Here is a 27,845-nt window from a genome sequence, read left to right on the forward strand (position 1 = left end):
TTTCCCCAGGGACCCATTCAAATCTGTGTTTGAGAAGTTTTAGGAGACTTGAAACTTGCCCTAAGCCATTCCAGGTGATAGTGGTGAGGTATCACAGGTGATACTGGTGAGGCAAAGGGGGACTTCTCAGTGAGGTCTGAAGCAGACCCCAGGCAAGTTCTCCCCCAAAGGCAGGCAGGAGTTGGCAGTTCCAGCCACCTCCTGGGTCCCTCCTGGGAAGCCCCAGGTGGGTTGGACTGAAGTGCTGAGACAACAGTGTGAGTGTCAGAGCAGGAGCAGCCCCTGGGGCTGGGTTCCTGGATCTGTTCTGCTGAAGTAACTGTGAGGGACAAATCAGAACCTATTTGCACAGCAATATTGAGAGAGCTCAAATCCATGAGCCAGGGAAATAAGCTCATCCCCACCCATTAGGAAGTGGCAGGTGCTACAAGGAGCTCTGCCCACCCTGCAGCACCTCTTCTTTCAACCAGAAAAGTATTTCAGGTTTGGGTTTTTCATGCAGAATAGGCAATTACTCTCATGTTCCATCTAGTAAATGCTGAGTAGTTGTATATGAAGGGGCAGTGTGAAAATAGTGGAATGTTAAATATTTTTAATTCCTTGGTCTGAGGTTAAAAAAGAAAAGCACAGACCACGTGGAAAAGAAAGTGTTTCCAAGCAGGTTCTCCAACCCTCTGTGTATGTACATGATCCCTACACTGAGGCATTTTTTGGTCACCATCTGATGTTGAATGCTTGAATCCTTTATATTTCACTTGTTCTGCTGAACTGGGACTGAAATACGCTGGAAAAGAACTATGGAACATAGCACAGGTTGTCTGAGGTCTGCCAGGGTTTAAGGGCTAGTGAAATAAAGCTGCAACTTTGCTGTGATGTTAGTTCTTTGTGAATACTGCCCTGGTTTAAATGAAGGATTGCTGGCAGGTGGAAGAACAGGGGAAGAATTTATTCCAAAGCATTATTGGATATTCAAGGATGTCTCACAGCAATGAGGAACAGAGGGGAGAGAGGAAATACTTGTGTTTTTTTTCATTTGGAGCCTAAGCCACTAGCCATAAAGACAGTGAGTTAGAGTATGATTCTTAGCTGAATTTGTACTACCAAGCTACCCCGTGAGAGAAATCCCAAGTCATCACTGAATTTAAAAAAAAAACAACAACCCAATAAACCCACCACCCCCCAACTCCAGAAGACTGATCTGAATCAGAACATAAATGCCTAAGCAAACACAGTGCAATGAGGAACCCAAGATGGCCACCTGATCATGGGTTTGGTGTGGAAAACATCCCTGGGGGTAAAGCTTGTCTGAGGTTTTGGTGTCCCTGTCAGCTCCCCACCTTTCCCAGACAGTTGATCCTGGTGTTTTGTTCTCCTTCTTGGGCATTGACTGGCTGCTTTTATCCTGGGATCGAGTCCTTTTTGGTATATGAAGACTTCCAAGTTCCTGCAGCCTTTCCTGTTAAACCAGGCAATCCCAAGCTATTTTAGCTTTCCTGGTTTGTGGATCATGGCCTGTTACTGTTAATCTCTTTTCAGGGAAACATTTTCTGGAAGCCAAGTACCCAAGATTTGTCCTCATGTTCCAGTCCTTGCCAGAGGTGAGGAAAAGAAACCATGAGCCATGGATTACAAAGGTGGTTTTCCTGTCCTCTCTGTTGTTCTGCTCACACACCAGGCACCAAGTTAGACCCGAGCAGCAAAGCACTGGTGACTTGGTCAGCTTGTGATGTGTGGTTCAGAGCATTGTTACCCACACAGCTCCCTAAGGAGCAGTTTTCCTGCACTGCAGCTGCTAAATCATACCTGTGTCCTATGTTAAAATTCTCCCCATGGAACACAGCTGGATTTTTCTGGGCTATTTCTCTAATTCAGCAGGATGACTTTGAATTTTAAAATGTTGCAAAGGGGTTTGCAGTGTGTCTTTCTCCTGCTGTCAGCCACAAACCCAGCCAATCCTTTCCACAGACAATACTGCCTAGCAGGAAATCTAGGATGGATTTTCATGGGAGTCAGTTTGCCTGACCTCTTCAGTCTGGCTCTCAAACCTCTCTGATGGCACTGCCTCAAGCTGGGTTTGCATTTTATGAGATGTTTGTTTGGGAAACGTTTCTTTATCTTGCAGCTCACCTGAAACACTCCCAGGGTAACTACTACCAGATATGGCCACCAAAAGGACCTGACTCCAGCCCAAGTATTTCTTTCTTCATACTCTTTTGACTTAGGATTTATTTTTTTTTAATGTGCATTCTAACTTCTTTTAATGTAAAAAGAAAGCAAAACCCCAAAAGCTGTTTGTGTGTCAAACCACCTGCAGTCTACACGTGGCAGCCTCCCAGTGCTTTCCCTAACCACTCATCTGCTGCCCAGTACCAGGTGATGCACCTCCCTCTGGATTTCAGATGGCTTTGAGTTACTTTTGGTTTAAAGCTTACAGAGCCTTGGTTATCTTGGATCAAAGTGCCAGGAGCCAGGTATGAAGTTTGTGTGCAGGTTTCTCCCCCCATCTGAATATAATGGATGCACAAGTTTAATCATCAGGAGAGCTGAGCTCTGCCAGCAACCCAGGCTCCTGGTTCCACAGCTCAGCAGGGTCCCTGTGGGAACTGGAGGGTTTATCCTGAGGCACCTCCTTCTTCAGTTCTGCCAGAGAGGGGTAGAACTGGGGCTGGTGTAAACCCTCAGGACTCCCTGAGGTTTGTGAGTGAAGAGACACGACATCATTTTCTCCTCTAGGACAAAATCACATGCTCCTGTTTATGCTTCATCAACATTTAGGAAAAAAAACAAACAAAGATGCTCACTGCCAGGATGGGGTGAGTTCCTGTCCTTCAGCAAGTGTCTCCCAGTGTGCTACACAAACTCTTTATGCTGACAACATTTTTTCACTTCTTTTTATAAGTTCTGGGCCCTGAAAAAAAAAAAAGAGAGATGTTTGTGAGCAGCAGTGGAACAGGAAGATGCTCCATGTGTGCATGAGTGAAATGAATGTGGTGGCAGGAAGTGATGTTTGGTGATCTTGTGTGCAGGGGGCACCTGCAGATCTCACTGTGTTTAATGTGCATTTTCTGTACATAGCACACACCTTGTGCTTTCACTGTTCAGCTCAGATCACCTTAGAAGACTTGGTATTTGTCAGAAAAATACTGAAATACAGTTCTGTTAGAAAAACTTCATAGAATGGTTCTTTGGAGATGTGCTGGTTGGGGGGGGAGGAGTGTTTGGAGGTTGGAATTTCTGAGTAATAAAAGAGGATTTTTCTATTTTAGCATTTAAAGTGAAGAAAGGGAAAGACTTGGGAGAAGGCAGAGCAAGGCTCAGGGGTGGTGCATGTTTTGTTAAGGTTCAGTTAAGGAATACACAGAAGAGAGAGGGATAAGAAGTAGACCAAAGCAGATCTACTGGAGGGCAGAGAGAAGCCAAAGTTGTTCTGTGGTATGAAGTTCGGTGAGCTCAGATATCATAGGAAAAGCAAGAGGAAAACAGGGAGAGGGAGAATAAACAGGGAAAATGACCTAAAATTTTAATACATCCTTTTTCTCCCTATTGCAGAGGAACTTTTCAAGAGAAGTTGAGTTAGGAACTGTGAGCCAGGGAAAGCCCTTCACCCACCTCCTTCAGCAGTGCAAGGCCCAGTCACTCCCCAGCAGCAAGAGCTGGAGCTGAGCTCTGTCCCTACAAATTGCTGCACAGCAAACCCCAGGCTAATCAGAGAAGTTATCTAGTGCTCATTCAACTGCTCCATCTACTTCTGCAGGCAGCCACCTTTGTCTTTGGAAATGTAACTGCGGGGATTCTGGCTACCCAGGCTTTGTTGCTGCTGCTTGATGGAGCAATGTCCTCTCTTGGCCGTACTGCAGGGGGGCAGGGGTGTTGTGCTCCCGGGGGGTGGGCAGGAGCGGTACCTCCTTGGTGAAACACGCCTCCGGGCTGGCTTCCCCGCAGCACTGCTCCCGCATGGCAGCGAACGCCGCCGTCACCGCGCTCAGCTGCTCCTGGGTGAGCTGGGGCTTGTACTTGAGGAGGTTGATGAGCATCCTGCAAGCAAAGCAAAGGCAGCGCCGTGAGGCTGCGGGGGAGCCTGGGAAGCACTTCTCCCAAGCTGGAGTCCCTGTCTTGTCACTGCCCGCTGCCTTCCCGCGGCTTTCCCACCGTGGTTCACCACCCAGAGAGGTCTCTGCAGCCCCGTTCCCCTGGGAGACCAAACGTCAGTGCTCATTTCTGGAGCTGTTCCACCACCACCAGGCCGTGCAGAGGGGCTGCTGTGGCGTTGAGCAGCACTGCAGGGTGCCCAGGACAGGCGGGGGTCGCTGCGGCACAAGTTCAAGGCCAAAGAGGTTTCCTTCTCTTGCAGTGACCGGGGCAGGCAGCACGTCAGTCTGCTCTGACCGAGGTGACCAAACGCCAGAGAGCTTCAGAGGCTGAAGGAGTGTGTGGGCTGGGCGGCTCTGAGCCCCTGGAGGTCATGCAGTGCTGCACTTGGAAATGCCTCCCATCCCTTTTGCTCCACCTCTGAGAATGACTTCAAGTCTAAGGCAAGTAAATACGGGTTGAACCAGCTGGCAGAAGAAGCTGGGACTAGTGGGAGAGGAGAGAAAAGGACCTGGGAAGAGGGATTGAGGGGCATCTGGTTGGTTTTCCATGGAATATTGAAGGCCAGGCAGAGCAAGCAAGGGAAAGGTGAGCCTTGCCAGGGAAGAAGCAAAGGGGGAAGAAAATAAACAGGCATGTCTTACTCCTGCTTCTTGTGCTGTAACTTTTCTTCTTCATCTGTGCACAAGTCTTCATGGAAAGTGAACAGATCGGGAGTCAAGGATAAAGGCACATAATTCTCATCAATTTCCAGTTTCCCCATGCATGGTCTCCTGAGAGCATAGGAGCTACTACAGCAGTGGCAAACTCCTGGGTTTATAGGATCAGTCTGGTGTCTTCTACATATTTCTCCAAGCACAAGATCCATCTTTATCAAGAGAAGTGAAAAAGGAAAAAAAAAAAAAAAAAAAAGATATATACACTATTTTTTAATTTTCAAAAATCCCTGAAATACATGATGCTCTTAGTAAAGTCATAGAAAATATCCCAGAATTTAAATTAAGCCTTGTTTTTAAGATAGATCTAAGTTTATATTTCTAATGAATGCTGGGTTTTGTCAGTGCAAAACTGGCTCAGATTTTTCAGAATAAATTTGCACAGGCCATTAAAGGGACTGTCTTTTGAGCATAGAACTGATGTGACATTTATGAAACAGTGCTTGTGTCTGCTGTGTTCTCAGCAGCAGGGCTTCTGGGGGTATGCTCAGCTGCTCTGGTAAACGTGGTGTTGTACAAAGGGGTGGCTGAAGAACAGGCTAGGACAGGTTGGATGGGGCTTGGAGCAACCTGGGCTGGTGGGAGGTGTCCCTGCCCATGCAGGGGGTTGGAACTAGATGATCTTGAAGGTCCCTTCCAACCCAAACCATTCTATGATGAGACTGATTTTCAAGTACTTTGGCTTATGGGCCTGGAGAATTCTTAGGGCAGAGCTCTACAAAACTGAGCCTTTCCATAGGGCACAACATCTTCAGGCATCTAGAAAGGATGGGCTCAGAGCAGGGATCATGAGCTGCAGGGCTGGATTGCCTGTGCTGCACAGCTCTGACCTGCCTCAGCCACTGCCAACAGCCTCCTGGAGTGGTAACTTCAGTGATGCTCAGTCCTGCTTTCTTCAGGCATGGAAGTACATCTTCAGGTCAGCTCAGGAGCTCAGGGAAAGTTTTTCCCCATTTACATGTGCTCCCAGCTCTCAGACCCTGCTGGCAGCAGAATTTGTGGCCAAGTTTCCAGCAGGACCAAGGTAAGAAAGAAAAATACTCACGTTCTCCTCAGCACAAGGCAGCAGCTTGTCCTGGCTCAACTGGCAGCATTTGGAGCCAATTGTAGTCATCTGCTTGGTGAATTTGATCAGCTCTGCAGATGTCAGCTGAGGCATCTTCTTGGTGAAGCTCATGAGAAGCCTGAAACAATAATTTATTAGGTATTGGTTTTTTTGTTCCAGCCGGGAGCAAGTACCTGCCCTCACATGCCTAAAGCTCCAGCCAAACCACAGGGAGCAGGTGTCAGTGCCAGGACAGGACTCAGTTCATTCAGTCAGGAAGGCAAGTGGCAGCTACTGTCTGTTTGAGATAATTTCTTTTTCTGAGCAGTCTCTCACCAGGTTAAGCAAATCAAATCAAGGACAACACTGCCAGCTGTATGTCCCATCTTACCAGATGGTACAGATATTTTTCCTGCATTGCTCATTCCCCTGGGAGTGCAGGGAGCTTGTCTGAGAGCAAAAACTGAACTCGAGTGACTTCTTGGCAGGCTAGGGGAGAGCAGATGATAAGCTCAAAAAAGTTCACCATTTTTTAATTCTTAAAAATCTGTGCTTATTTTAGCCATCATGGCTAAGAAAACCTAAATGACTGATACAACAGGAAGAGGCAGCCCACCAGGTTTGTTGGTAACCTCTAGTTCCAAGGGTATTTTAAAGATCAAACATGAGTGCAAAAAGCCCAATACACCTCCCCAGAGGAGGTGAGCTGAAGCAGAGCTTTAAGTACACAGGCACTTCAGAGGTTTCACTGAGGTTGCTCACATACTTGAAGTTAAGCACATGCTCATTAGCTTTGCTAATCAGGGCCAAAGTTCCTCCAGGAGGCTTGTGCCTGCATGTTGCATTTAAGCATAGTGCAGGGTTCAGCTGCTCTGGTTTTGCTATCCCTGGTGTAGGCAGATTTCTGTTAAAATTGTTAATATTCACATCTGCTGCAGGAGCTGGAGAGAGTAAAGTCTTTTGCAAAAGACACAGCACCTGTCTTTTTGGCCAAATTTCTGACTCTTAACTTAGAGCTCAGAGCTCAAAATGCAGCTAGAAATTCATAGAAAACACGGGTGGGGAGATGGATCAAGTTGTCACTTTGCTTCCTGAGTTGGGTTAAGGAGAGAATTCCTGAGAGGCCAGAACATTGTCTTGGAAAAGAGGGAAAATTAAAAATCCTGGAAGCCATTCACGTATTGGTCCAAATATTCAAGTGGTGTCTTTTAGCCCAGCTTTTTTTGACACCCCTGCCTTGACTCCAGCCTGAACTGTGCCCAGCTGGACAGGATAATGCAAGCACATAAAAGGGTAATACTCGTTTTGGAAATAGTAATCTCCTTTCTCCTTGTAAATGTCACAGCTTGTCTTCATGACACTTTCAGTTTCATAAATATGTTTCTTCAGTTCTTCCTCCTGAAAAAACAAACAAACAAAAGAAAAGAAAAGTTAATTGGAGGAGTCATTGTCTCAGGGGGAACACAGAAGGCCCCAGTGCCTCACAGTAAGGCCTGGGTGTCTTTAGTTACCTCCCACCTGATTTATGCCACCCATTTGTAGTTGTGTTAGAAAGTCTTCATCTGCCTGAAACCTCCATAAACTGCCTGAAGGTGGTAAATACCCACATCCAGTCTCCTTGAAGTATTTCATTTTGTATCCCTGATGGAAGCAATGTCTGATACAATAAGCATAAGTGCCTTTTTACGTTTCCAGGAGGGCACTTGGCACTGCCAGAGAGCCCAGAAGAGAGCAGGACTCAGAGAAATATTAGCTCCATCCCATCCCCAGCATCTTTATCTATCCATGTTAAACTGCTTCACAACTGAAGATTATGAGGGTTCTACAGAATTGCAATATTTGCTGGGTTTGTTCCAGCAGCTGTGGGTAGTCACTCTGGACCTGGAACAGGGATATTCCCTATTTCTCCAGCACAAGCCATGTGGCCAGACCTTTGGATCCATCAGTGTGGTGTGTGAAGCCCAACAGCACCCACCCCTCTGCTGCAGCAGCCATCTGGAGCACCAGGTCTGCAACACTCTGTCAGGAGGTCCTCATATCCTTTCCCAATTCTTAAAAGCATTTGAGCAGAAAATTCAGGGTGTCTCCTGGAATATTCATACAGAAACCTGCAACATGTGGAGTGTCAGAAATTAGAGGTAAGCCCAGACAACTGCCCTCAAGAGGTGGGGGGGGATAGTAAGGACAGCAGGGGCTGCTTTTGGGATGGGTTTGTCTGATGCCCAGTGGAAGAGGAAGAGTTTCACAGCATCTCAGCCTGGGACTGAACCCAAACAAAATGTGACTGACTGAGGAGCCTGAGCAAGTCCTGTGCAAGTGACAGTCCCAGCTCAGTGTGAGCTTGGGGCAGGCACAGCTCAGAGCTTCCTGGGGCTTGGGGTTTTCCTCTCTTTTTAATCCTATCTAAATGATAAATAATGATAATGAAATAATTTCCAGCAACTGACCCACTTCTCAGCAGACACTGGAAAGATGGGCTCTGCTCAAGCAGTCATCCTACACAGCAGTCATGCCCAAGCAATTAGCAGCACTTCTCATAAACTGGTGTGTGTTATTTGAAGTGAATTCTCTGTCTTTGGGTCTCAATGCTGCTTCTGTTGCAGCCCTTGGCATTCCTGCCCAAGGTTCCTAGAGGTAGGATCAGGGCTTTATTGCAGGAAGGAACCGAGCTGGGACAGAAATGAACTAATCCTGTTTGGACCAAGACATGAGTCTGACTTAAAAAAACTTGGTTTTTAATTCCCACTGAGAGGTGTATCAAAGCTGTATTTTGGGGCTGAGATCAGAACTGGTAGCACATGGATGTCACATGCCTTTCTTCAGTTTTTGTCACTGCAAGAACAACTCTGCCCTGTCCTACACTTGTTCCCATCCTACACCTTGGGTGTTTTTCTAAGATCCACTTGCACAGTGTCCCATGCCCTTCTGCTCACAGAGCAGACAACTCAGAGGCTGATGAGCTGGGCTTTGACATCCAGGCTGTCATCTTTTGAGACCCCAGGATTGAAAGAGCAAAACTGAAGAGCAGGGCAAGTCCCACATTACCTGCCTAAGTGTGTGTCTTTTTCCTGGGCAAAACGCTCACATATTCCTTTGTCCTTTATAAACTCCCTGATGTGGGGGGACAAGTCTGCAGGTTTGTCATCATTTTCTGCATTAATTATGCATTCACTTCTTTGTAACAGAGGCTTTTCACAGCACTTCTTAATTTTGCTTGATAGGATGTCTTGGTTGGTGCAGACGTAGTGTAGAATCTCCTCCTGTAAAGCAAAATAAAATAAAATTAAACAATTAAAAGATTTTGGTCTTTTTTTTCTTTTTTTCTTTTTTTCTTTTTTTTTTTTTAAATCAGTGGTTTTATCTCCATTTTGCAGACAGAGAAGGTGAATCCGAAAGACAAGAGGTGACTGCCTTAAGCTGTGCAACAGACATCTGGCAGATGAAGAGGACTTCACCATGAGGGTGGTGAGACCCTGGCCCAGGTTGCCCAGGGAAGCTGTGGCTGCCCCATCCCTGGCAGTGTTGAAGGGCAGGTTGGATGGGGCTCGGAGCAACCTGGGCTGGTGGGAGGTGTCCCTGCCCATGCAGGGGGGTTGGAACCTGATGATCTTTAAGGTCCCTTCCAACCTTCACCATTCTATGATTCTATGAAAGTCAACCAGGTTTTTAGACTGAAAGTCCAGTTTTGGAGAGCAATCAGCACAGCAGAGAAGGGAAAAACAAACAAAACAAAACCAGACCTGAAAACAACAATTCCATTTCACAATTCCACATTCCATTTCTGCAAGCACAGGAATATGAAAGGAGTTTTACCCTCTGATGCATACAGTCCAGCATGTCCCCACGGCAGCAGGCCTGGTACATGTTAGCAATGTCCACCACAAGTTTGCTAACACTAACAAAATCAGCTTTAGGGAATTTTTGGCTTATCTGAACAAGTTTCCTGCAACGAAGGAAAACAGTTATTGCTTCTATTCAGTGTGAGGCTCTGAGAGCTACTGTCACCTTCCTGTGGAGGGGGTATCCAAACTGCTCAGGGATTGTCTCTCCCTGCTACCACTGAAGTGAAGAAATACATGTCCCTTGAAGCCAATTGCTGAGGTTTTCAGAGTTATCTAAGGATCCCAGGTGAATTGCAGTGTGAGGTGGTGGAAAGAAATGAGGTAGGTGAGCATGAAATTGCAGCAGCAATCTTGTGTCCAAAATGGTTGAGAGAGTTGTATTTTTTTTATATTTTTTTTTGCTCTCAATCACTCTAACTTCCATCACAGAGACATGCATTCATTTCAGACTCTGGGTTTAGAGTTTGAAAGCTAAGGACAGTGAGTGAGGAGAAAGTGACTGTTGTCATGCATAAATTGGTGCTCCTCATCTGTCACCTTTGCTAGGTGCCAGTAGTGACCTGCATACAAAAAGGTCGGTATTTGGGGTCACTGTGCCACCTGCAGGTGTGAAGCCACCCACAGCTAATGTGCAACATCCATGCTTAATTTCAATCTAATGATAAAGATGGAGAAGACTCACAGAGCCTTTAAGGTCCTTTCTCCAAACTTCTTCAAGATTCCACAGGTGTGTTCCTGCCTCAGGCCATCCTCTTTTATTGGTTTCACCACCTTTGGTGCCTGGTAGAAAGAAGATGCAGATCATGAGGGTGGAAAAAAAGGCAGTGCCTGACACTTAGAACTGCTGCTTGCTGTGACTTTTTTTAAACAGGGATTTTTCAACAGTGAAAGAAAAATGCTGTCCCAGCTGCAACATGAACCAGCTGCTTCAGTCACCAGCATTTACAAAGTGTTCTGTGAAAAGAAACCAGAACCCTTTTAGACAACAGGTCAGTGTCCTTAGCAGAGGGGATGGAATCGAGGTGAATTTTAATATCAGGTTCAGGTGGTGAGAAAATAAATGGCTGGGAACTCTGCTTCGCTCTTGGGTTAGCTGCTTGCACGTTAACAAGCCGAAAGCCTAGGCTGGCATACCTGCCTCCGGAAACATTCCTCCAGGCCACCAGTCGGGGCTGCAGCACTTCCACAGCAGCTCTTCAGCATCTCCTCGTACCGGGGAGCGACAGAAAGGATTGTCGGGGCGTAGAGGAAAGGATGCCTTCTGGAAACCTCGTAGATAAAACTGAAGGCCAGAGAAAAAATGGCTTTAGTTTCGGAGTGGATGCAGGAGGTAGCAGGGTGACTGCAGCGTCTGCTCTATGCTACAGTGAGAGCTAATCAACAGGATTGTTTTCCTGTCATAATGATAAGCTGTACATTGCAGTGTTTTATCTTGGAAAATTCTGATGGGCCTGATGTTTTCCTGGAAACTGCAGTGTCAAAAAACCCTGCCAGCTCTGGCTTGGAGGCATCGAAACTTCTGCTTGTTTTTTTTAGGATTAAAGGGAGGCCCTTGGTTTCAGATGAGTCCTTTCCATAGACCACAATAAAACAGGCCAGGTATTGGTTGCCATTTGGACCTGTAAGCAAAGCAGGAGGTGGCAGAACAAGCTTCATGTAGTGACAATTACAGCTTGATGAATTACACAAATAATTCACATTGGAAAGAAAAATCAGCATGAGACTACAGAGCAACTTGGATTGAACTTTGTGGTTGATACAGCATTTGCTGCCTCCAGGCTCAACTGTATTTACTTACTATGCTGTCAATGGATGTTGATGCTGTGAATAATTTTTGCAGGCAGCTTCAGCGTTTGGCCTTTCAAAAGGTGAAATGAACCCTCTTGATGCATTTTTAAGGGAGAGGAAGCAGTCGTTTCTTTCAGGATCCTTTTTAGCACAGCAGCCAGTAAACCTGGGAAGATTGTCCTCCTGGCATATTGTATCGAGGAAAATCTTGTCCTGTGAAAAATCAGAGAAGAGCTAATTTGTGTGCAGGTTCCATTTTACTCTTCTGAGCTCTCTGAGGGGGCTGCTTTCAGCCAACAAGCCCTGAGTTTGTGCATGAAGTCACAGTTTCTCTCTTTATCACCTCTTGCTTTCACTGCAGTGAAAACCAGACCTATCTCTGGAACCTCTAAGTGATCATTCCTCAAACTCTGATACCTGGTGCTATGCCAAGACACACTTGGAAGTGGGATGGTTTTCAAACACCCTGAACTTAGAACATTGTTTAGACCTTTTTCTTTCTAGCAATCAAGATGATTTGTATGCTGCAGTTTGCAGCACAGCAGGATCAGTGTTTTCTAGTTGCAGTCAGGTTCATCCAGTGAAAAGTGTCTCATTTGTTGTTCATCAAGCAGTGGTGCTCAGGCCCAGATGTCAGTCACACCTCAGCTGGGAGCTGTTTTAACACAGGGACTGTTTCAGTGTGCCTGACAAATCAGAAATGAGCCACAGCAGGCTGACATTGCTGTTTCAGGATTCTTTCTGCCAGCTACAAAAGTCTGTTGGAACAGAGTCCATCAGAAACCAGGACCATGAACTAATGGAGTGGAGCAAAAGCTTATAAACATCACATTTGCTAGAAATATCTCATCTGGCTTCTTCTCAGCTTTCTTACACCAGCCCTGAAAGCACAACTCTTTTGACCATCTTTTAGAATGGTACAGGTCAAGGATTTCAAAAGAGGCTGCAATATTTGGAGTGGGATGTGGAGAGAGGCTTTGTTTTCCTGCATGTATCTTAAGATGCTTTACAGATGGAGAACGAGAGGGTCAGTAAGGCCAAAGACTTGTGCATGAAGAAGGTCCCTTCAGGCTGTATTCACACCTCGTTGGAAAAACACGTAACGGGCTGTAGGAACTGAGAGTCACTTCTGGAAATGTTTGCCACGTGAGAAGCATAACTGTGCTTACCAAAGGCTGCAGGCAGTCGGGGCTGTCGCTGGCAGCAGCAGGAGCAGCAGCAGCACAGCCTTTGGCAAGGGCTGTGACATCTTCAGCCATTTTCACTGTTTGGCCAAACGTGCCTCCTTGCACATACTGAGCAAACATGATGGTGGCGCTGCGAGGAGAATGCAACGGCATTAAACCTGGTCCTGGCTGCCTAAAAGCTAACTCTGTGACTTCCACAGGGGGGACAGTGGGAGGGTTGGCGTCCCCCTGGGCCGAGCTGGCAGCAGGGGTGGGCGTTTGGCCCATGGAACATCCTCATTTCCACACAGGAATGTTCAGTGGCAGCAAATTTGCAAGTAGACGCTTTACCTGGACAACTTACATGGCTTTAAAGTTGTTCTCCTGTAGCTGAGAAAAGCGTTGCCCAATGCTGGTTTTTCCCTCTGAAAAACAAGATAATTTGAATAAAAAACATTTCATAAATGCTTCATCAAGTACTTTTACACATTTTTTTTTTTTTAGTACTGGAGTCTTGGAGAAAGATAATTAGATAACTCAGTGCCTGGGGTACTAGCACTCGGGTAGGAAGGCATAAGGTTGAACTTCCTATGTGACTGAAGCATGAGGCTGTGGAACTCTTTGACCTACACTACAATTGGGCCAATATAATTTCCCTGCTTGTCTCAAGTGTTGGGGGGAGGAACAGTCTTAAACCTGGAGGGTGTTCAGCTACTTTGGTGATGCACTTCACATGATTAAAGAAGGGCCTTGCAAAACACCTTGCCGTAGCTATTTAAAGGTGTGCTTGCCCACTCTTTAGCTATTGATGAAAGATTTTCTGTGCAGAAAAGATAAAGGATAAAATGAGGACTACACTGGTAGGCAAAGGTCCTCAAAAAACTCACAGACCTGCATCCTTCTGTCCCTCTCATGAGCTGGCCCAGTGGAAAGCAAATGTGGCCAGTCTATGTGAAGATTATGTGCAAGTGTTTTTCCTCTACCACTGAGCCTTTCTTAACAGTCAAATCTTCATGCAAGAAATTTCTTGAGTCCCTCCTTTGCCAGAGAATATTCTGAGAGATTAATTTTAAAATAAGGGGCCTGTTCCCAAATCAAAATGTTACTGTCTGACCCTCATGTTAGTAGGGCTGGGATCAGTATTAAAAGGATCAGAGAAATAAGAGAGTTTCTCCCTCTGAGTAATGCAGTGGTCTCAACTGAGATCATAGCCTGAAATAACTAAAACAAACATCAGTTGTGTTTTACACTGTTGGGTCATTTAGTGCATTGGGAAGTTATAAAGATGAAAAAAAAAAATATTGGCTTATCTGAACCCCACCTTATTTGAGATTTTCAGCAGTCTCATTTGAGGCACTTAACCTGAGAGAGAAGTGTGGTCATCACAGGCTCTTTAAGGAGTGGTTAAAGAGAGAGTGAGACCCCTCCAGAGGAGAGAGGAAAGCAGCAGTGTGACTTAGCTACCCTGAATAGCCACCTGGAGGGCACATCTCTCTTTGCACTTCTCTGTCTCCAGTCCTCAGGTTGCAGAGGGAGGCTGGAACAACCACAGGCTGTACTCCAGCAGTTTTTAGGGTACCTAAAAGCAGTGGTGCAACCACATCCCTGGGGATTAAATTGCTCTTCAACAGAGTTACTCCCAGGAACCACTGACAGTCCTGCAATCTACACAAGTTCTCAAGCCATAGAGAAGCAACACATCCAAGGCTGATAAAAAAACTGAGCCAGATCCAATTCAGTTGTGTAGCTTTGACCCATAAGAACATGCCCAGTGGCAACATGAGCTACCAAATAACCATGCATGCTAAGCTGCAGCCACCAGGATTACAGAAAAGGAATAAAATTATAACATATATTCTTACCTATGTCCTGATAACTTCTAGGCAGGGCTTTGGCTACAGTCAGGCTCACCAATAAAATAACATAAATGGTTGTTCTCCAGTTCATAGTGTCAGGTGTCTTGGCAAGGGCCCTGGCTTGGGCTTGGTTCCTCTGTGAAAGGCAGAAAGAATTAAGGGGAAGGGTTACTTTTATACTCTCCCAAACAATTTCTGGTTAATTAAAACCCTTTTAGTGTCATATATAACTAGCCCTTTGGGAATATTCCCACAATAATTAGACATGCCATTATTTGCTCAGTATGATGAAGTGACCAGCATGTTGCAAATCCTTGTACATTCCTTTTTCTTTTCTTTTCTTTTTTTTTTTTTTCCCCTGAAATACAGACAAATAGACATTTTTAACTTATCACACTTCAAACAAGAAGTTTAAACACTCCCTGGGCTTTTATCATGCATACTCATCTCACCTTCTTACAAATTTGTTCAAAGGTGGTTGCTGTGCAGAAGATGCCTTCGTAACACACTGTTGACTGAAAAATCCCAAGTTCAGCTGTTAACCTGATATTTTTTGCATCCCTCCTTGCTGAACAAGTTGTCTCAGCTCCCAGGGTGTCACGGTGAAAAGGCTGAATTAAGGACCCCCTACAGTATTTTTGCAGCATTAACAGTTGCCATCCAAATGCCTCTGAATCTTGAAACAAAACTCCAAAATGAAGAGAAAAATTCCAGTAAATACAGTTATTTTAATGACTTTTAAAAATGTATCCTGTAAGCATCAGCATGAAAAAAATGACAAACTTTTGGAGATAGAATGGCTTTAGAGGGCCACAGGTATCTGTAACTAAGAGGTAGTGGGGCAAGGATGCTTGTGTTTGGTCTGAAGCAAGAGGCAAAGACAGAGCTTCTTATTTATTGAGAGAAAATGGGAATAGTCTTTGATCTGTGCTGCAGGAAGACAATGAGGGTTGCTTGTTACCACATGAGACTGCATCAGAAGGGAAGAGGGAGTGAGAAGCTGGCAGCGTGGTCATCAGAGCAAAGATCTGCTGCAACATAAGGTGTAACCACATCTGTTGAGGAGGACAGGGACAAGCCCTGTCACACTGTTAACTAAAACGCCCCCCCGGAAGGAGAGGAATGGACTTGAAAGAAAGAAAACTGGAGGTTATGGACCATCTTTCTACATTTATTATCCTCACTAAGTCCATAGGAGCAGATCAGAGAAAGCTTTTCTCCTCCAGCTGCTTCCAAAAAGGCAATTCCCTCACATGTTTGGGAACTCTCTCATGTCTGCCAGTTGCAGGTTCCTCCCTCCAGCCCCCAGGACTCAGCAGCAGCCCCAGAGCAGAGTCCCCATAGGGACAACCTGGGGACCATCCAGTGTGTTCCTGCTCCCCTTTTCCCAGAAGGAGAAGGGAAGAGATGGACAATGGCATCCTGAGGTGCATTAGAAAGGGTGAGGTTAGTAGGTCAAGGGAGGTTCTCCTCCCCCTCTGTTCTGCCTTGGTGAGGCCACATCTGGAATATTGTGTCCAGTTCTGGGCCCCTCAGTTCAAGCAGGGAACTGCTTGAGAGAGTCCAGGGCAGAGCCACAGAGATGATGGAGAGGAACATCTCCCTGATGAGGAAAGGCTGAGGGAGCTGGGTCTCTTGAGCTTGGAGAAGAGGAGACTGAGGGGTGACCTCATCCATGTTTACAAATATGTAAAGGGTGAGTGTCAGGAGAGCAGAGCCAGGCTTTGTTCAGTGATGTCCAGTGATAGGACAAGGGGCAGTGGGTGCAAACTGGAACATGGGAGAAAACTTCTTTCCTGTGAGAGTGACAGAGCCCTGGGACAGGCTGCCCAGAGAGGCTGTGGAGTCTTCTTCTCTGGAGATATTCAAACCCACCTGGACACGTTCCTGTGGGATGTGCTCTGGGTGACCCTGCTCTGGCAGGGGGGTTGGGCTGGGTGATCTTTCCAGGTCCCTTCAGCCCCTAAGATTCTGTGACACTGATCTTCTCATTCTCAGAATATAATCTTGTTACTATAAGCCATGAGAGAGGTGTGGGGGGGTATCATTTCAGGTGGAGCTGCAGAAGCAGAGACACAGAGGCTGTGTGTGTGGAGAAGGTTCTTCCCTGGGCCAGAAGAGCGTGTTTCAGAGATGATGTATGTGTAATGTCGTGTCCCAAGTATTTCTGGAAGCTGCACTTGGCTGCTGCATTTAAAATCCTTTAAATTCAGTTTCTCCACTGCCCTTTTCCATGCTCAGCAGGAGGATGAACTACTTTTCATTTTAATTTGAAAATCCTTGCTAGTATTGGGATGGCCAGGTGCCTACTTACGGTGAGCACCCTTCCATTGGCAGGAGGGAAACATACATATATTATTTAACTGGAAAGAAGGAGCGTGGCAAACACTAGAAATGAGATCAAATGAAGAGCTTAGGTCCTTGTTAAGAGTCCTCACTGTCCTTCAAAGTACAGAAACCGTGCTGACCTAGTCGGTTTTACACTTCTTGAGGACACAGCTGTTTCCAGAACTCCTTAGAAACCAGCTTGCAAGGGGAAGATAGAGCTAAAAGCAGCTGTTTGCCCTCAGGGTGTGGAGGTGTGAATTCCCACCAGCTGGGGATGGTTGGTGGGGGATGCTCAGAGCATTCTTGAAATGCCCAGGCAGTTGCTTCCTTATAGGCTTTTTGCTATGAGGATTACAGAGCAGAGAGGTGAGGTGGATCTTTCTTTTTGTAGTTCACCAATTTTAGAAGAAGGTTTCTGTGTCTTAGGCTGCTGTATGGTCCTGGTAGGCTTCAGTCATTTGATTGTCATTCTCAAACTAGGCTAATTTCATGGAACAGATTGTCTTAGAAGACATGCTAAGGCACATGGAGGACCGGGAGGTGATTCAGGACAGCCAGCGTGGCTTTACTAGGGGCAAATCCTGCCTGGCCAACCTAGTGGCTTTCTACAGTGGAGTGACTGCATCAGTGGACAAGGGAAGGCCTACATGTCTTATCTATCTAGACTTCTGCAAGGCCTTTGACACAGTCCCCCACAACATCCTTCTCTCTAAGTTGAAGAGGTATGGGTTTGATGGGGGGGCTGTTGTGTGGATAAGGAACTGGCTGGATGGTTGCATCCAGAGTGTAGTAGACAATGGCTTGATGTCCAGATGGAAAATGGTGACAAGTGGTGTTCTTCAGGGGTCTGTGCTGGCACCAGTGTTGTTTCACATCCTCATTAATAATATTGACAGTGGCACTAAGAGCACCACTAGCAAGTCTGCCAATGACACCAAGCTGGGGAGACTCCCTTCTGAGGGGAACAGAGGGGCCCATCTGTAGACCTGACCCATCCCACAGGGAGGTCTGCTGCCTCCCTGGGGCTCGCATTAGAGATGTTAAAAGGAAACTCTCTAGTATGGTAAATCCATCTGATTACTACCCACTGCTGATTTTTCAGGTTGGCAGTGACGAAATTACTACAAGAAATGTAAGGGCAATGAAGAGAGACTTCAGGGCCCTGGGACGGCTAGTTAGGGGGTCTGGAGCACAAGTCGTGTTTGCCTCCATACCTCCTGCAAGAATGGGTGGAGAGATAAGCAGGAAGAGTTTAATGATGAACGAATGGCTAAGAGACTGGTGCCAAAGGCAGGGCTTTGGCTTTTTTGATCATGGGCTGCTCTATGAGACACCTGGCCTGATGGTGGCGGGTGGGATGCACCTGTCCCAGAGGGGGAAAAGGCTTTTGGGGCAGGACTTAGCAGGGCTCATTGAGAGAGCTTTAAACTAGATGTGAAGGGGGAAGGGGAGAAAACTGGGTCTGTTAGGGACAAGCCCAAGAGGAACATACCAGGGCCTGTAGGAGGATGGGCTAAGGAGGATTTAGTCCCACCGATGTGCTCTACTTGCTTCCTGAAATGCCTGCACACCAATGCACGCAGCATGGGGAATAAGCAGGAAGAGTTAGAGGTCTGTGTGCGGTCTAAGGGTTATGATCTGGTAGCAATAACAGAGACATGGTGGGACAGCTCACACGACTGGAATGTGGCCATGGATGGCTATGTGCTTTTTAGGAAAGATCGGTCGGTGAAGCGAGGTGGTGGAGTTGCTCTTTATGTGAGAGAGCAACTAGAATGTATTGAGTTTTGTACAGGGGCTGATGAGGGGCGAGTTGAAATTCTGTGGGTAAGAATTAAAGGACAGGGTAGTATGGGTGACACAGTTGTGGGGGTCTACTACAGACCTCCTGATCAAGATGAGGAAGTTGATGAGGCTTTCTACAGGCAGCTGAAAGCAGCCTCACAACTGCAGTCCTTGGTCCTCATGGGAGATTTTAACTATCCCGATATCTGCTGGAAGACTTATACAGCCAGCCTTTCACAGTCTAGGAGGTTCCTCCAATGCATTGATGACAACTTCTTAATGCAAATGGTGGATGAGCCGACTAGAAGAGGAGCGCTGCTGGATCTTGTGCTCACCAACAAGGAGGGCCTTATTGAAGCAGTGGTGGTCAATGGCAACCTTGGCTGCAGCGACCACGAGATGGTGGAGTTCAGGATCCTGTGTGGGAGGAACAGAATTTCCAGCAGGACCAGAACCCTGGACTTCTACAGAGCAAACTTCGGCCTCCTCAACCAATTGTTAAGGGAAGTCCCATGGGACAGAGTGCTAGAAGGTAAAGGGGCTCAAGATAGCTGGACAATATTCAAGGACCACTTCTTGCAAGCACAGCATCAGTGTGTCCCAATGGGTAGAAAATCTAGTAGGGGAGCTAGGAGACCAGCGTGGTTAAAAAAGGAACTGCTGGGGAAACTCAAGTGGAAGAGGAAAATCTATAGATCATGGAAGGAGGGGCTGGTCACTTGGGAGGAATATAGGAATGTTGTCAGGGAATGTAGGGAGGCAACTAGGAAAGCTAAGGCCTCCTTGGAACTTAACCTTGCAAGTCAGGTTAAGGACAGTAGAAAGGGCTTTTTCAGATACATAGCCAACAAAGCTAATACCAGAGGCAATATAGGCCCACTGCTGAATGAGGTGGGTGCCCTGGTGACAGAGGATATGAAGAAGGCAGAGGTGCTGAATGCCTTCTTTGCCTCTGTCTTTACTCCTGCAGGCTTTTCCCATGAGCCCCAGATTCATATAACCCCAGAAGTAGTCAAGATAGGTGAGGACATAGTAGATGAGGATTGGGTTAGGGATCAGTTGCATAATCTGGACATCCATAAATCGATGGGTCCGGATGAAATGCATCCAAGGGTGCTGAGGGAGCTGGCGGAGGTCATTGCTAGTCCACTCTCCATCATCTTTGGTAAGTCATGGGTAACAGGAGAGGTGCCTGAGGACTGGAGGATAGCAAATGTCACTCCAGTCTACAAGAAGGGCAAGAAGGAGGACCCGGGTAACTATAGACCGGTCAGCCTCACCTCCATCCCTGGAAAGGTGATGGAACAACTTGTCCTTGGCACTATCTCTAGACATATCAAGGAGATGGGGGTCATCAAGAGCAGTCAACATGGTTTTACCAAGGGTAAGTCATGTTTGACTAACCTCATAGCCTTCTATGAGGAAATTACTAGGTGGATAGATGATGGTAGAGCGGTAGATGTGGTCTATCTTGATTTCAGTAAAGCATTTGACACCGTCTCCCACAGCATCCTTGTAGATAAGTTGATCAAGTACGGGTTTGATGATCAGGCAGTGAGGTGGATCAAGAACTGGTTGAAAGGAAGAAGTCAGAGAGTTGTAGTCAATGGGGCAGAATCTAGTTGGAGGCCTGTGACTAGTGGAGTCCCTCAGGGGTCGGTACTGGGACCGGTGTTGTTCAATATCTTCATCAACGACCTGGATGAGGGCACAGAATGTACCCTCAGCAAGTTTGCTGATGACACCAAGCTGGGAGGAGTGGCTGACACACCAGAAGGCTGTGCTGCCATTCAGAGAGACTTAGACAGGCTGGAGACTTGGGCGGGGAAAAACCTGATGAAGTTTAACAAGAGCAAGTGTAGAGTTTTGCATTTGGGGAAGAAAAACGCCATGCACCAGTACAGGTTGGGGGCTGACCTGCTGGAGAGCAGTGTAGGTGAAAGGGACTTGGGGGTCATGGTAGACAGGAGGATGACCATGAGCCAGCAGTGTGCCCTTGTGGCTAAGAAGGCCAATGGCATCCTGGGGTGTATTAGAAAGGGTGTGGTTAGTAGGTCAAGAGAGGTTCTCCTCCCCCTCTATTCTGCATTGGTGAGGCCACATCTGGAATATTGTGTCCAGTTCTGGGCCCCTCAGTTCAAGAAGGACAGGGAAGTGCTTGAAAGAGTCCAGCGCAGAGCCACAAGGATGATTAAGGGAGTGGAACATCTCCCTTATGAGGAAAGGCTGAGGGAGCTGGGTCTCTTTAGTTTGGAGAAAAGGAGACTGAGGGGGGACCTCATCAATGTTTACAAATATGTAAAGGGTGAGTGTCAAGACGATGGAGTTAAGCTTTTTTCAGTGAAGACCAGTGATAGGACAAGGGGTAATGGATACAAGTTGGAGCATAGGAGGTTTAAGATGAATATCAGGAAAAATTTTTTTACTGTAAGAGTGACAGAGCACTGGAACAGGCTGCCCAGAGAGGTTGTGGAGTCTCCTTCGCTGGAGACATTCAAAACCCGCCTGGATGCCTTCCTGTGTGATGTACTCTAGGTGACCCTGCTCTGGCAGGGGGGTTGGACTAGATGATCTTTCGAGGTCCCTTCCAACCCCTAGGATTCTATGATTCTATGATTCTATGGGGAGTGTGGTTGATATGCCAGAGGGACAGGATGCTATCCAGGGGGACATGGACAAGCTGGACGTTCAACAAGGCCAAGTGCAGGGGCCTGCACCTGGGCTGGGGCACCCAGGGTTATCAATACAGGCTGGGGGAAGACATGCTAAAAAGAAGCCCTGTGGAAAAGGACCTGGGGGTACTAGTGGATCAAAAGCTGGACATGAGCCACTAATGTGCAATTGCAGCCCAGAAGGCCAACTCCATCCTGGGCTGTATCAAAAGTGTGGCCAGGAGATGGAGAGAGGTGATTCTGCCCCTCTGCTCTGCCCTGGTGAGACCTCACCTGGAGTGCTGCATCCAGCTCTGGTGCCCCCAGCACAAGAAGGATGTGGAGCTGTTGGAACATGTCCAGAGAAGAGCTGCAAAAATGATCAGAGGGCTGGAGCAGCTCTTATGAGGACAGGCTGATGGAGCTGGGGTTGTTCAGCCTGAAGAAGAGAAGGCTCTGGGGGGACCTTACAGACACTTTCCAATACCTGTAAGAAGGCTGGGGAAGAGCTGGTCACAGGGCATGTAACGATAGGACAAGGGGTGATGGTTTCAAGCTAGAGAAGGGTAGATTGAAGTTGGACATGAAGAAAAAGTTCTTTACTATGAGGGTGGTGGATCACTGGAACAGGTTGCCTAGAGAGGTGGTGGAGGCCCCATCCCTAGAGACATTGAAGGTCAGGCTTGGTGGGGCTCTGAGGGGTCTGGTCTAGTGTGAGATGTCCCTGCTTGTAGGGAGGTTGGACTAGGTGGTCTTTAGAGGTCCCTTCCAACCCAAGACATTCAGTGATTTGATGTTTCTAATGAAGTGCAAATGCATGTCCCCAGAGCTCAGCTAGTTTGTTCTTACTACTGATGAGAGCAGAATTTATTAATCCCCTTTTTGCTTGTGTTGATACAACATTATTCGATCAATATTAGAATTCTTTTTCTTCAAATTGAACTATGATGTTTTCTGGAAATGTGAGTGGTGCCCATAGAGGATTCAAGTGCATCCTTCCTTTATGCTTGGGGAGTATTATGCTTGTGAAGTCTTGAGCATTCACTCTAAGAAGAGTAATGTTAAGGCATGGCACAGGGCATGTCATGTAAAACTGAATTACCTATATGTTCAGCAAATCTTTTCTGGTGTATGCAGCCTGGAGGCAACACAGGAAGGAAATCCAAATTGTTCACTCCATTGCTGCAAGTGATTTCACATGATTTGGCAATGCTAGGAAGAATGATGGTAAGAATTGCTCTTTTCAGCCCCTGCAAATGACTAATTATAACAAAATAATTTGTGAACTTCTGTTTGACCTGGATTATTTCCTGAGTGGGTATGTTTTGTCAAAAGCAGTGTTTTAACCTGTTTACTGACTATATATATGTGTTTGTGTATATATATATATATGTGGACCTTGTAATTTTTAAAAGGCTTTATGAATCTATAGACTATCAGTACATAGAGGAGTATGACTTGTGTCATGAAAAACAGGCAACTTTTGACATGGTATTCAAATACTCTGGTGTTCCCCAGCCACACCTCTTTGCTGACAGATGTTGAAAAGCTGTACATGGTGTACACAAGCCGTAGTTTGTCTAGATAAAAGGATCCCACTGGAATTCTTCTAACTGGAGGAAATGAAAAGATTCCCATGTGATGCCTGGCTTCTCCCTTTTTTTTGTTTTTAGTCACTCTGAGGTGCTCTGCATAGCCCCTTGGTTTGGTATGAACTGACAGTTTTTCCTTGAATCCTTGTCTGGGGGAGCATTCCCCCTGTGGCTGTATGAGCATGTTGGAGCAGGAGGCAGGAGAACCTGGCTCAGCACAGGTGGGAGCACGCCCAGGCCACGCAAGCCTATGTGCTGCCTGAAGCTGGCAACCATTCCCTTGTCCTTTGGTTCCTCTGAGTCACTTGGCTGGGAATGAAAGAGCTTTCCTCCCTGCTTTTCTGGCAGTGTTCCTCTCCCCAGCCCCGTTTGTCTCGGGGCTTGTGAGGACACATCTGCTGCATGTTTTTGTGTCCGTGGCGTGTGGGTGGAAAGTGCTTTGTGTGGTCCCAGCCTTGGGAATGAATTGATAGGTGTCCCAGGAGGGCTTGTCCATGTGGGTGCTGGTAGTGTAGGTCTCCTAGCATGCCAACACAGGAGAAAGCTTTACTTTTATTTAGTCTCCCTTCCGAGAGGCAGGAATTGGCATTCAACAGAGTATCAAATCCAGATCACTTCCAAGAGGGGCTCCAAGAAAGCCCAGTGTTAGCAAACCAGGCTCTTCTCCATTGTCCTGGTGCACCAGCTGTAAGACCTAGCCCATCTCAGGGGTTGCTGGAGCTGACCAGATCAGTGGGCTGCCAGTCATGTTGTTGGTCCTTCAGTATTATTGCATCTAAGGTCAAGCACACAAAATCTTGCTTTGTCTTCAACTTTCTTTTTCTTGGTAAATTTTTCTGGGGCACTACAGAGTGAAACAAGAAGGAACAAAGCCTGTGAACCAGCCAAGAGATGGAATCTTGGTGTGCAGGATTGCTTCAGACTCTATAGGCCTCTATGCAAAATACAGGCACAGCAGAAAAATTCACATAAAAGCTCACAACCTTTCTTGCATTGTGACTTCTTCCCTTCATGCCCCCTTCTCTCCCCCTTGGTTTGGCTGTGACACTGAAGATGCTGAGAGAGGGGTGGCTTTTCTCTGGGAGCGCTGTGACACCATGTGGGTAGCAGGGTGGCAGTGCCATCCAGTTTTCTTGAAGAGGTTCAGTCAGTGACTGATATGCCATGGATCAGTCACAGAGGTGGCTTCTTTAAACATGGTAAAGGATTCCTGGATGACCTGTTCTTGAGGGAATTACTCCTTTATTGGTAAGAAAAGCCTATGTGCTAGCTAAGCATGGGAGTGTAAGGTGTGAATCTCTGATGTCTGGAATGGAAAATTGCAAGAAATTCCTCAAGTTGAAATCCTTACCCCTCAACCCACCCTTCCCTTAACTTCCTAAGCAAAACACTCCTGTTCCTATGTATGTTTCAAATCCCACTGTGGGCAGATTGTAACTGAACTGAACACAACAAAGTACAAAGGGTGACATTTACAACTTGTCCTTGTCTTTATCCGGCACCTGTGGGTGTGATGGTCTGGCCAAGTGAAACACCAGGGCTGAATGTCAAAACAAGTTATCTTATCACAACACAGTCCCTCTTATCTTAACACAACACAACCTTAGCTTGCAGTGACCTGCTTGCACAGCATTTTTGAGTAAGGCAGGGGACTTGCCATGGCTGCTAACACAGCTAACAAACCAAAATGTGTGCACTTCTGAGCAGGCCTCGGTGACTTCCTTGCACCAAATCTGGTACAGCTCACTCTGCATCTAGTGGGGTTCTTGCTTTTTTGAACTTGGGTGCTAATGAGCTTGCTTGTACTTTTTTAAAACTTTGCACATCTTTGATCTGATGCAATCAAGGTAGCCAAGAAGAATTTTTCAGAAACCCAGGAATCCAGCCTAGCCCAAAGCCACTGCAAGTTATCAAGCCCCAGACACAATCTACTGTTTTTTTTTACTAAGGCTGAGTGCTGTGAGATCAGCATCATCAGCTGGTACAGGGAGCTGGAAGAACATTCTTGCTAACCCATCATCTTTCTCCTTGCTTTGTCATAAACTGGGTATAAATGTCTCCAAATGTTCAGGTGAAAAGCTGAAGCATGGATTAAAGGAATTTCCATACATTAAGGCCAGAGGGAGCAGCCTTGAGCAGAGTTATTTGCTAAGCATTAATGACTCTGTGCTTATTTCTCTGCCTTAGCAGAAGAAATCTACATGCAGCAAACAAATTAATTTAGAGTAGGGTCTGAGGAGACTCTTAGCAGTTAGTGTTAATGGCTGGTGCTGTCAAAGTTGTGTTTCTGGTAACAAATGGGTGTGTGGGTCCCATCAGGCTTTCTCTAAAGATCAGAAAATTTGGTTTATGGTAATGCTTTTTGTGAGTATTAGAGATTCAGTGGTCATGGCTTTATTAACCTTTATAGAGGCTATAAGAGAGACATGGGCATGCAAAATAATGAAAATGGAGAAAGTGAAAATTAGCTTGCATATTACTGGAGGTAACAGTAGATCACAATATGAGGAGAGGCTGAGAAAACTGGGTTTGTTTAGCCTTGATAACAAGGTCTCCCTGAAGCCTTCTCTTCTCATGTTTCACTAATTAGAGGGTGGCTTCCAGGAAGATGGAGACTCCCTCCTTACAAGGAGTCAAATGGAAAAGATGAAGGGTAATGGGCACAAGTTGCTCTTGGGGAGATTTCAATGGGACACAAGAGGTACATTTTTCACCCTGAGGACAGTCAAACACTGGAACAGTCTCCCAAGGGAAATGGTGGATTCCCCCACATTGGACAGGTTTTAAGTCTCAGCTTGGCAGGGTGCTAAGCCACCTCACATAAACTATAGCATTACCTAAAAAGCTTGGACCAGATGATCCTTGAGGTCCCTTCCAACCTGAAATTCTATGATTCCATGATTCACAAACGACAACTATGTATCCATTCATTATACTGTGCTGTACAGGAAAGAGAAGGCAAATGGGGCACACAAACAGGAGCAGACTACAAGGTGTGTAATTCCTAATATTACTCAGTGCCACCAGTGTCTTGCTGGTTTAGGTCTTTATCTGTTTCCACAGTCTCACTTTGTTTCACCATCTCCCAGGGAAGGGGTTTCTATATTTATCTAGACAGAGACAGCAAATGTCAGCCTCTCCAGGGCACACCACATGGAGTGGAACTGCCAAGGGCATTTTCACAGGGCAGGAAATGGATGCCTACAAGTGCTGTAGCTGATGGGGCCCAAACTCAGTTGTTCACTGGCAAGGATGTGGGCCTTCAAAAAAACTCATCGTGTCTGCCTTCAAATGGATGTGTTGGTGGTTGTTTTATTTCCCCTCTTGAACACTAGTTTTTGGTGAGTTCTAGGGACAAGAACTTGCAATGGAAGTAATGTAAAACCTAAATGTCTCTTGAAGTAACCTCACAAAAGCTGCTGTATGAAAACAGATCACAGGTGCCCTGCTAATAGTTACCATAATAGCTGGCATTTCTGAAATGTGATGCCCTTATTCATGTTTGGTAGCAGAAATTAAAATATGTTCCATGTAATATGGGGAGGCTTCCCTACCTTTTTAGGTGACACTGAAGTGGTCAAAGAATACTTTTGTACCCATGCAGTCATAGCTACAGCTGCAGGTGTGCTTATTCCTTTTCCTTCTGAACTCAGCCCCTACAAGAAGAAAAGGAAAGATACCTCATTACAAAGAAACCCAGATGGAGAGAAATGTTGTGGAAAAGCCCAGGCAAGAGAGAGCCCCAGGAATACAAGGGAGACTGCTCAGCATGGGAGTAAAAGCCCTTAAAAGTGATTTTCAAAACCCCATCAACACTGAGGCTTAAGAGGCTTCTTGAAGTGCTGCAGCCTGGCTGCAGTGCTGCCTTTCTGTAATCTGACAGACCCTGCAAGAGTGAAACAGATGATTCCTGGGGATGGTAGAAAAGGGGGTGGGATGGAGGATAATAAATTCTTTTAAAGTATTTTTGGTATACAGATACTCAACTCTGCTCTACTCTCTTGACACATCACTCTCTTCAGCATTAATAAATTATAAATGCAGCCTGGAAATCACTTATATTAATTCTGTATCTCTTTGGAGCCAGCAAAATGACCAGCATGGTAATTATAGACACATTTTCCATTACTAAATCTTATATGGAATCCTTAACCTGCTTTGTATTTGGAATTAATCAATGTGCAATTGAAAAGCCATTCCAGATGTGGCAGGAAGCTAGTCAGCACATCTAAGAATCATCATGTGATGTGGCATGGGGATTAGCTGGAAACCTAATGAGAAACCCACACTTCTTGATAGATTGGTGGGGCTTAGTGCTGATTTCTGTGCCTCAGAATCTTCACTGAACCTCAAACGAGCTTAACGTGTCCTAATTAACTGCAGCATGGTCATAGAGCAGGTTAGTTTTAGCTGCAGTGAATGACTGTCAGCTTTTTAGATGCATTAGATGAAGGGAATGGTCTTTATAATGTTGGTTTGTGCTCCCTTAAAGCAAGTGAGAAGGTGCTTACATGGAACTGGTGAATGCAACTTGCACAGATTTCCAGAACTTTCAATCTTGAAGGAAGTGTTTGTGAAAGCTTTTGGGCCAAATGACTGTTTCTAAACCAATAAATAACTACGACCTACAACAATTGAATGTTCCCACCTGTCAACTGTAACAAGATTTATGACTATTCCTTCTAACTTCTCAACCCAAAGTCTCTGCATGTTTCATTCTGACTGCACTTCTGTGGTTCTGGAGAAGATGGCCAGTTAATGAAGGACAGGCACAGAGTTTCAAGGCCATGAAAAGTGTCCTTATGAAATGCCTTATTAGGTGAGGTCTCTTATAATGATGCAAGGGTCCTTGTTCAAAGGTTGAAGACCTGGGGGTTTTGTGTCCATGGACTGAAACTAAATAGGTACTAGCAAATCACACTGCTTTAGTGGCATAGAGCTGAAAAAGGTCTCGGATTCATTGAACTGAATGAGAGGCATGATTTAG

At 46.0% G+C, this 27,845-nt stretch overlaps 1 protein-coding gene across 2 annotated transcripts; it reads right to left on the minus strand.

Moving 5' to 3' along the window:
- Positions 1–2,730: 2,730 nt before the first annotated feature.
- On the minus strand, positions 2,731–26,765 carry LOC127384763 (alpha-fetoprotein-like). Of its 2 annotated transcripts, none has more exons than XM_051619649.1 (15): positions 26,413–26,765; positions 14,509–14,638; positions 13,011–13,071; positions 12,650–12,797; positions 11,491–11,693; positions 10,827–10,974; positions 10,375–10,472; positions 9,664–9,793; positions 8,896–9,110; positions 7,826–7,958; positions 7,151–7,248; positions 5,851–5,989; positions 4,734–4,957; positions 3,903–4,035; positions 2,731–2,908 (listed from the first exon to the last, which is right to left on the minus strand). In XM_051619649.1, the coding sequence occupies exons 1-15, from the start codon at positions 26,464–26,466 to the stop codon at positions 2,864–2,866; spliced, it is 1,959 nt and encodes a 652-aa protein (XP_051475609.1). In that variant the 5' UTR covers positions 26,467–26,765; the 3' UTR covers positions 2,731–2,863. The 2 variants fall into 2 exon arrangements, with proteins under 2 accessions (XP_051475609.1, XP_051475608.1); XM_051619648.1 differs by lacking the exon at positions 26,413–26,765 and adding an exon at positions 14,955–15,192.
- Positions 26,766–27,845: the final 1,080 nt, after the last annotated feature.

The sequence above is a fragment of the Apus apus genome, chromosome 4 (genome assembly GCF_020740795.1).
Source record: "Apus apus isolate bApuApu2 chromosome 4, bApuApu2.pri.cur, whole genome shotgun sequence".
Lineage (NCBI taxonomy): Eukaryota > Metazoa > Chordata > Aves > Apodiformes > Apodidae > Apus > Apus apus.